General features: G+C 40.8%; 1 protein-coding gene across 4 annotated transcripts in view; it reads left to right on the top strand.

Annotated features, from left to right (window-relative positions):
• Positions 1–10,152, top strand: part of Syne2 (spectrin repeat containing nuclear envelope protein 2) — a 367,778-nt gene that overhangs the window by 205,811 nt on the left and 151,815 nt on the right. For all 4 annotated transcript variants that reach the window (XM_017802560.2, XM_029554761.1, XM_029554763.1 and 1 more), the window contains exons 50-51: positions 2,712–2,856; positions 5,518–5,736. In XM_017802560.2, the coding sequence (XP_017658049.1) occupies positions 2,712–2,856; positions 5,518–5,736 (364 nt within the window). The remainder of the gene's footprint in view (positions 1–2,711; positions 2,857–5,517; positions 5,737–10,152) is intronic.

Raw genomic sequence — 10,152 nt, 5'->3', positions numbered from 1 at the left:
TCCTTGGGTATAGTCATTCCTTTCTTCAGCTCTTTGTGTTGCTTCCAGAACTCTCTGAAGGGCTGGTTTTGTGGACATGAATTCCTTCAGCCTATTTATGTCATGGACGATTTTTCTTTCCCCTTTGACTATAATAGACATTTTGGCTGGGTATAGTAATCTGGGTTGGCATCTGTGGTCATTTATAACTGGGAATACTTTGGTCCAGGCTCTTCTGGTTTTTATAGTTTGCACTGAAAAGTCAGCTGTACTCCTAATGGGTTTTCCTTTATATGTGACTTTTTGTTTTTCTTTTGCAGCTTTCAGTATTGTCTCTTTGTTTTGTATGCTTAGTGTTTTTAGTATGGTGTGCTGTGGGGATTTTCTTTTCTGGTCCTGTTTGATTGGTGTTCTATGTGCTTCTTGTAGTTGTATGAGCATGTCTTTCTTTAATTTTGAGAAATTTTCTTCTACACTCCTGTTGAAGACCTGGTTTGTCTTGGGATTCTTCTCCTTCTTGTATGCCTATGATTCGCAAGTTTGGTCTTTTTATGGTATCACTCAATTCCTGCATATTCCATCTTGTGATTTCTTAAATTTTTCATAATCTTTGCTTGAGTGGTCTACTTTGTACACTTTATCTTCTCGTCTTGATGCTCTGTTTTCCATTTCATTCATCCTATTGGTGAGGCTTTCTCCTGTCGTTTCTAATTGGCTTACTGAGTGTTTCACTTCCTTCTTCATTTCAGCCTGAGTATTCTTCAATATTTCTAACTCTTTTCTGAATTCATTCAGACGTATATCCCTATCTTCCTTCAGTTCTTTGATTTGTTTGTGTGTTCTTTAAATTCACTGAATTCTTTTATCATGTTTATAGCTGTTCTTTTGAGTTCCATGTCCTGCATTATATCTAGGAGGTTCTCACTGTACTCCTCTGGAGGACTATTGGTATTTGGTGGGGATATGTTATTTTGGTTTTTCATGTTATTTTTTCTCTGTGATTTTGACATGTGAATTTCTTTTGTAGTTTCTGATTCTTTTGTGAGACTCAAGCTTTCAAATTTTGGTCTGCTTCTTTTTGTGAACTTTATGTGTCTTTGTGGTTTACTTTTTTGGCATGAAAAGCTGGTTCCTCTAAGCTTCCAGTTCTCTCTTTTGATTTTATATTGTCTGGATTGCTTTTGTCTTCAGGAGTTCGCACAGAGGCCCAATTCAGGTGAGGGTCCGATGTTTTCAGTCTCTCTCCTAAAGTCTGGATCCCTCCAGAAATGATTTTGGCCTCAGGAATTTGGGGGTTGGACTGGCCTGGGAGCCTGGCCCAGGAAAGATGCTGGTCTAGGGCCCCTGGTGGCCGTGCCACCCAGAAATGCAAAGGGAGATGGGGGCAGCAAGAGGCCCCAAGGACTCCTGGGGACTGCACTGAGGAGCTGGGTTGGTCTGGATGCAAAGGATCAGGAAGAGGAAAGGTCAGCCTGGTGGGCAGAAAGAGGCTGGTGGGTGGTGCAGGCCCAGGGAAGCAGAGGGAGGTGAGGGCAGGGCCAGGCTCAGAAGCAGTGCTCCCGGGGCCCAGAGAAGGCACTACATTGGTCTGGATGAAAAGGATCAGGAAGCAGTATTGTTTCCCCAGGTGTCTGAGGCCCCAAGACAAGGAATGGGGCAGGGCCCAAACTAGGAGGAGAGAACGGTAGGGGAGATGGGAGGGTGAATGAGGCTGGGGGAGTCAAGGCGAGGAGGGCATGATGGACTTACCCCAGAGAGAGGCTCCTGTAGGTAGGAGCGAGGCCTATGGCGGGTCTTTCAGTCCCAGGGAAGCAGAGGTGTTGTTATAGTGTTTTTAAAGATACTTACCAATAAAATATAATCTTACTTTAATTTTTTGCTACATAGCAGTATTCTCCTCATTCTGACAGAAACTAACAGTGGTTACAATCTCTCCATAAAACTTTATGTAATGATTTCTTATTTATTTAACTATACTTTCTGTTAGACGTAGGTTGTTTTGTTGATTGGTTTTTGACAGGATATCCTGGTCACAGACAGCCGAGAAGTCACCACGTGAACCAGGGTAGCTTCGGTCTCACAGAGATCCACTTGCCTCTGCCTCCTGACGGCTGGGATTAAAGGCGCCTGCCACCAGGCCTAGCATAGACAGTTTTTTGTCTTTTTGTTTTATTTTTTGTTTTCTTCTGTTTTAATTAATTCTCTGATTAATTCTCTGATAAAAAATATTTTACTATGCAAATGATTTTATCATGCCTCTGTAAATTCTTTATATTTGAGATTACCTCCCAAATACAAGCAGTTGAATTAATTAGTTCAAACATGGAATTTTTTTTAACATTAAGTACCTTTCTATCAGAATTGAAGCCACTCACTGCTCATTAACAGAACACAAGAATGTAGTTTTCTCTTCAGTAAAGAGAGATCTCTCTTTGTTTGTCTCTCTCTGTGTCTTTCTGTCTCTCTGTCTCTCTCCAATTTAGATGTTTTGAGGGTAGCTCTTTCTGCCTGTTCAATTTTGCATTTAAAGCCAGGTGATTTTGAGAATGAGTAGTTAGTAAAAGTGTTAAAATTCCTTGAATAACCAAAAACAACCAACCAGCCAAACTAACAAAAACAAAGAAAATCCATATCCTTTTAAAGAATTGAGGGAAGACCATTCATTCTGGAAAGTTCAGAATATGTTGTGAGAAATAAAATGTAACGTCAATTTTTTCTGACTGCCTCTTCAGGTGTCTGGAGAATTACAAGTGCTTTAGAAAAATTAAAGAGGAAATTTGCACTCAACTGGCGAAAATGGAGACAGTTCTCGAAGAGTCCATGTCCACATTGCCAAGGTGTTACAAAGAAGCTTTAGAACTCTTGGAACACAGCACGGTAACACTTATCAATCTCTAGAAAGGCTGTATAAAACTCAGTGAAACAAGCAAGTAGGGGTGGAGGATGTGACTGAAACCCACAGAAATCTTCAAACACCCATAAAAGTCCTCCAGCCTGAAGTCAAGGAGAAAAGTACGAGGAAATTATTATGAGCCTCTTAATTCGGTTCACTGTGCAGCTCTCCCCTCCCCCAGAGCATCCTGCCATGATGTTTCCCTTCCGTTTCCCTTCCCTTTTCTCATGTTTTGGAGAATGCTTTTGGATCAATGACAGAACCCTTGTTCTCTGGACAATTAGTGCATCTGTCAAGTTTTTATTATTTTTCTATACCATTACTAAGCTGTTTTATTGATTATTTATTTATTGACTTGTTTATTTCTTTGAGACTGGGTCTCTTGTATCCCAAGCTGGCCTCGAACTTTCTGAGGATGGCCTTGAATTCCTGATCCTCCTACTTCCACTCTTCCCTGACCCTGAGTGTTGGGATCATAGGCATGAGCCACCATGCCTGGTTTTAATTAATTTTGTTTTGTTAATGTATTTTTTGTAAACTTTTTATTGAATTTTTGTGTATTTCATATAGAACACCTAGTCAGTCTTAATCATCTTTATACACTCTTCCCCTTAGCACCCTCCCATGGCCCCTCACCCCATTAGACTTCATACATTCTGTCATTTGCATTAATGCCTATCATGTTAAGTTAGTGTCCCTAGATGTCCCTCAGTGCAAGTTCATCCACTGGGGTCTAGTCAGCCTATCTAGAGTCCCTCCCTTTAAGAAGATCAGCTCTTCTTCACCCAGCAGTAATCAACTGCCAATAATTCTTTAACTAAGACTGGGGCTTGTTGCCCATTTCCACAGTTCTGCACTGGGGTTTGTCTGCTTGGGTTTGCACAGGTCTTGTGCATGCTGACACGATTGCTATAGGTTCATATGAGCAAGGTCCCAGGAGTTCGTAGGGCTCTATTTGCATATGGTCATGCACTTCCTCCCTGGCTCTTACAATCTTTTCACTCTCTTCTGAAATGGTCCCTGAGCCCTGGATGGATGGAGTTTACTCTGCAGACTCTTACTCTCCACACTTTAGTCCTTTTTGACCTTTTGTGTTCCAGGCCCTCTGCATAAGGGGATTTCATTGATGAGAACTGAGAGATGTATTAGTGTCCTCTTTATCCCTTGTTCTATGTTCTGTGAGCCTTAGGGGTAGAGGTTGCATTGCAGATTTGCTACTTAGGCTTGGGCAATTCACAATGTCTATGAGTGACCATTTGTGGTACTCTATAATAGTTTCCATCATTGCAAAAGAAGTTTCTTTGATGAATGGTGTCTGGAATACTTGCCTATAAATATAAGGAGCCTTATTTTGCACATATTAAGAAATACATTTGTCTAGGTATGTGACAGCCTTGGGATTTTCTCTAAGGTTTATGACCTTGCCAGCCACGTATATTTGGCTGTTTATAGTACCAGACCTGAGTTTCCTCCTATTGAGTGGGCTTTAAGTCCAATTAGGTAGCTGTTGATTACCCCCAAGATAAATGAGCCACCACTGCACCAGTGTCATTTGCTGTCCTAGTCATTGATGTGGTTATTAGGCTTTGAAGCTGGGGTTGGACCATCAATTGATGTTCTCCCTTAGCAGCTTGCATAGTGCTCTCCAAAGCTATGAGAGACAGCCTTCAGGGGAGGTGGCTTCCCGGTCAGTTCCAGCTCCATTGCTCTAAATCCTGTGTTTGAAGTATGCCCTTTCTTCAGCAATAGGTTCTTACCTTCAAGTTCTGGGAGGCAATCAAGGGCTGTGGCAGTAGCCTGTATAATTTTGGGAGTCTAAGATTACCCCCAACAACTCAAAGGAAGATTTCTTCTGTTTGGTAATGTTTCTTGTTATGCACCCTTCAGCCATATAAATGGATCCATGTAGAGATGTTGTATTGGTCCAAAAACCTACTGACAAATTATACATACAATATCTCTACATGAGTCCTTGTTAATGTATTTTTGTGGAACTGGGAATTGAACCCAAGATCTTACACATGATAGGTACTCTACTACAACCCCAGCTATGAAACAACTTTAGTTTTTTCTTACCTTCATCTATTAAAATATATGGTGTTATGATATATGATTCATCTTCCCTAGTTAAATATTTATTTATTTTTGAATTGGATCCTTGCTATGTAGCACAGGTTGGTCTTGAACCTGGAATCATCCTGCATCCTGGAATCCCAGATGTGTATCACCACACCTGGATTGTTATGATTTGGATGAGGCCATTTGGCTACCAAAACCCAAAAGAAACTGAACAAACAAATCAAAGCCCCTAAAAGCTGTGTTGATAGTTGATATAGTAAGCGCTGTGTCTTTGAATTAACTGGTGTGTGAGACTCAAGTTAAAGTCATAAATTATACTAGCCTTTGAGAAAATATTCTTGCGTTGAAAATTTGGTTTGAGGGCATCATTTCTCCCTTCAGTCTGAAATTCATGCAAAATATAATGTATAGATTATTCCCAACCTAGCCCAAAGTGACTTTCAAAGAGACAAGAGGTGCCGCCTATCATATCTGAGGAGGATTAAAATCATTAACTGCCCTAGGTTTAAGACGTTATCTTTCAATAAAGATAATGGTATGTTTTTCCTATTCTTTGCTTTCTCAAGGTCTTGGTGTCAAATCTCCTATCAACCAAAGAAGACTTAGTAAAACTCCGACAGGTCGTCAGACACCTGAGACGCAAGTGCACAGAAAACGATGGCATGTGTGTGCTCGGAGTCGCCTCGGCTCTGTGGGAAAAGTGGCTGAGTTTGCTGCTAGCTGCTCAGGAGTGGGAGCTGTGGAGTAGAGAGCTGAAGGAGGCATGGAAGTTCCTCAGTGAGGAAGTGAGTCCTTCATGTCAGCAGGCAAACCCTGAGCTTCCTAAGGAGGGCTTGCTCTCATGTTCTTTCATTACGTGCATTAAGTATGCTTTACATACCAACAGCTGTATAGGTCAGGCCTGTCCAAACAGCCTCTGAGAAATTATCCGGCCTCTTTCCTAATAGTGCTAATAGTTGTGCTTTTTTTTTTTTTTTTTTTTTTTTGGTATCGTAATTCTGTCTGAAATCTGTTCTCTCCTATGTTTACACGGGTTCTGGGGATCAAACTCTGATCTCCAGACCTATACAGTCAGTGCCTTTACCCACTGAACCAGCTTGTCAGCCCTCAGATAATTCTTATCAAAAGGTGACTATTTGCTGGGTCAAGCTTTAAAATCTTTATTGTGAAGATAAGTTCAGCCTTCTTAATAGTAATTGTCTATGCATTCATTATACTAAAGTTTAGAATTGGATAATATACATAATAACTGACTAAATTGGAAATTAGCTGCAATTGTTAAGTGTAAGTCTAAGTATATGAAATATGGTGAAATTTCTGATAACTGTCTCAAGAAGACCTCCATAGCATATATCAGTCACAGATGTTAATTTAGTCATGACTTACGACTTTGGCATCACATGTATTAAGACAAAAAAAGAAATCATATGAAATTAGAGTATTCTCTAATCTTTCCAAAGGTCCAGAGATAAATGAGGTACAAATCAGAACATTGGATAAAAATTCTCTCTTACTCATTTCAAAACTTCTGCTGAATTACTAAAGACAGAAATGTAATGCGTCAGTAGTTAGTTGGAGGGAGGAGGTCACCTGTCTTCAACACTATCCTAGTAACCTGCTCAGAACTTGATATTCTTGAAGATGAATATCATTTCAGTGGTCCTGGTGGACCTTGATTAGTGAAAAACCCCTCAAATCTTCAAACTCTAAGAAACTCTGCCAACTGTGCTTTTGTTCGGGCTGCAGGTCCTGCCATCCACAATGGCATAATCACTGAGCCTCAACATATTGTGCTCAGGAACCAGTTCACACCTGGACCTTGCCGTGGCTTCAGGCAGTAACTGTCATTACCATCTGATAGACTGGGAAACCAAAGCACTGATTGATTCAGTAGTGGCCCAAGAGCCCCAACTAGAGAGTGACTAAATAGACCCCTGTGGGCTGGGGTCATACCTAACAATCAGCTATAACCCTGTTCCTAGTGGGCACTTAGAAAATATTTGTTGAAGAAAAATTCTTATTCTATACACATCTAGGCTAATTCTAAGTTTTCACTATTTTATCACACTATTGCTTTTATGCATTTGCAATCATATCTTATTAATTCAAACCTTATTCATTTAATTGTTTATAATTACTCAAGCAATCAGACAAAAATATACTAACAAATGAATTTTTAAAGTATTTCATTTATTTTTAAAATATTTCATTTATTATTTTTATTTTATGTGTATAAGTGTATTGCTTTCATGTATGTAATTGCACTTGTGTTGTGCAATGCCCACAGAAGTCAGACGAGGGCATCAGATTCCCTGGAACTGGAGTTACGGAAAGTTGCTGGCTGCTATGTGGGTGCTGGGAACTGAACTTGGGTCCTCTGCTAGAGCAGCCAGTGCTCTTAACCGCTGAGCTATCTCTCCAGCCCCCTACATCCTTATTTTCTTAAGCAGAATGTACCTGATATTATTTTTTAATTTTATTTACTATTTTTATTTTATGTGTATGAGTGCATTGCCTGCATGTGTGCAGGTGTACCTGTGTCATGCAATGCCCTTGGTTTTCTGCCCTGACTTCCTTCAATGGTGGATTGTGACCTAGAAGTATAAAAACGAGATAAACCCTTTTCTTTCAAGTTGCTTTTGATCTAAGTGTTTTATCATAGGAACAGAAAGGAAACTAGAACAGGTGACTTCTGGTTATCTAGAATAATAGTTTTATGCTGTGGTGGTCATGATATGTAGAACAAAGTCATTTCTACAAAGATAATTAGGGATGGAACTGTTGAGTCCTAAAGCCAATGCCTTGTTCATTCCTGTTTCATCAGGTCCCCAGGTTTTTGTTCCCCTTTACATAATTGTGGTGCGCTATGGTTCTCCCTGTTCACTTCTATTTCATAGTTATGAATCTTAAAGTTAAAATGGGTTTATTAGGATTTTATGTCCAAGGAACATCCCAAAGGGGGGTGCATATATACTTTCAAGTGGAAAAGTCAGTACATAATCTTTACGCTGACTGCTTTCCTGGGTCAAGGGTTTTCATCAACAATTTAGCATGAAGTTTGTTGAGTTTGAACTAATTTGTATAGTCACATGACTACCAACAAATTCAATATTTAAGACATTTCCGTCATCACTAAAACTTCCTTTGAGCCTCTCGTGTTCCTTATTTATTCCTGAGTAGGATTCTGTTGGTAGATGTGGTGGTTTGAATGAAAATGTCCCCCATAGGCTCCAAGTATTTGGACATTTTGTCCCCACATGGTGGCGCTGTTTTGGGAGGTTTTAGAAGGTGTGCCTGTCCTGGAGGAAGCATGTCACTGGGGGTGGGCTTAGAGAGTTCTTAAGCCTTGCCAGATCTCCAGTTGCTCTCTTGCTTCCTATGCCTGCGTGATGATGTGAGAGCTTAGCTTCTGCTGCTCCTGCTCCAGCCACCTCCAGCCACCATGCCTCCCTGTCATGACAGACTGCAATTCCCTTGGAACCGTAAGCTCAGATAAACTCTTCCTTCTATAAATTGCTTGGGTCAGCAGTGTTTCTATCACAGCAACAGAAAAGTGACTAATACAGTAGATGAACTACTATCTGTTTATCCCTTTCCAAACTGAACAGTTGCCTGGCCTTTTGGTAAAATTTCTGTCCTAGTAACAATTGTTCTTCCTCTTCAGTTCTCCTTCTCACAAAACAACGCAGTCTGAGACTGGGCTTGCCAGTGGGTGATTTATTTTGGAGAGTAGCTCCAGGGTGCAGGAAGGAGAACTGACACAAGAAAGGTCTGGGCCCTTACTTGTTTTATGCTCTTTGGGTCACGGGCACTACGTTTGTTGATTTGTGGTTATCTCTGGGCATGGGAACACCAAATGAAGCCCCACTGAGTTCTAGGTTACAGGCGTTTAGATGCATTTAGAATCCTTAGATTTGCTATTAAATCTCCTATTGATATAGCAGTTCCTTGTTGACATGCAGGAGGCTGCAACATGATCTAGTATAACCTTAGCCCACTCCCTGCTTCAAGTATAGCTGTCTACCTGAGAACCAAGATTTCCAGTGACACCGCAGTTTGAGGCAGTGGGAAGCACATAGTCCGTATCTGGGTCTCTTGGGAAGGGAACAATGTGCTTGCACTAGGTATGTTATAGAAACCGGGGACCCAGCCTCATCATGGGACCAAGTGTGATGACAGCATATTCCACAGCCTGCTCCTGCATAGACGCATTGTGGATAACTGATCTGAGCAATAATACCAAGTATAGCGTATATTACTGCAAAAATCCCACCCAGTGGTTTATCTCTTTGTTAGCCATTAAAAAATTGACCAATTTCTTAGGCTTTGAGAGCCCTGAGTATTTATAATAATTGATGATAGATCTCCTGAATTTTTATAGTTTTGTTTCTTACCCTCTGGTCCATCCATGGCCTCACTCACTGTTTCAATTAGCATGATACTGTAAGTGCAGTTGACTGGTGTGGTGTTTTATAATGTCAAGATGCACAGCTGAACATGGATTAGGAGGGTACAGTGGGATGAATGAGCCATGCAGCTAAAGGGAGTGGGCTTGGGGATTGAGGAGGGGCAGAGAACCATCTAATGATTTAGGGGCCTTTGAGATTGTTTTCCACCTATTTGTTCTGAGTTCAGGGCTGGTGGAACTCTGTCTTTCCAGATAGGTTTTGTAATTAGTTATTTATAATAAGTATTTCTGAGTTTTGCACATACCAGTGGTTCAGTAATACAGGCCCCTTTCCCTTAGAAGCTGTCAGGTTTGTGAGGATCTACTGGGCTCAGTTTTACAGTGTTTTGCAGGGATTAGAAATAAAAGAAAAAAGAGACTTACAGAAAACTTTCCACATCCAACAGTAGCCCAGCCTCTTATGGTGGAAGCCGTTTGGTGGGGCCTCTCCAGCCACCTCACACGTGTCTCGTGTGAATGCTGCTCCAGCCTACACAAGTCTGAAGGGGGAAATAAATCACTTTGTTCGACTGCATTTCCCTCAACATTTCCACAATAGCAGTTCTCCAACTTAATCACACATCTACATGGGCAGTAGTTGGAAGCTATAGGCTCTGACGGTAGAGGATTAATTAACTTAATTAACATTCCCAGCTACAGAGAGCAAATATGACTTTGAACCAGGATATGGCATTTGGCACCCTTCAGAGAGAGAATATACAAAAACATGGCTGCCAAGGTATATATCTGATCT

Source organism: Nannospalax galili, unplaced genomic scaffold (assembly GCF_000622305.1).
Source record: "Nannospalax galili isolate Female #2095 unplaced genomic scaffold, S.galili_v1.0 scaffold144, whole genome shotgun sequence".
NCBI lineage: Eukaryota > Metazoa > Chordata > Mammalia > Rodentia > Spalacidae > Nannospalax > Nannospalax galili.
Note: the sequence above shows the minus strand (reverse complement) of the source record. Positions and strands in the feature narration are given on the sequence as shown.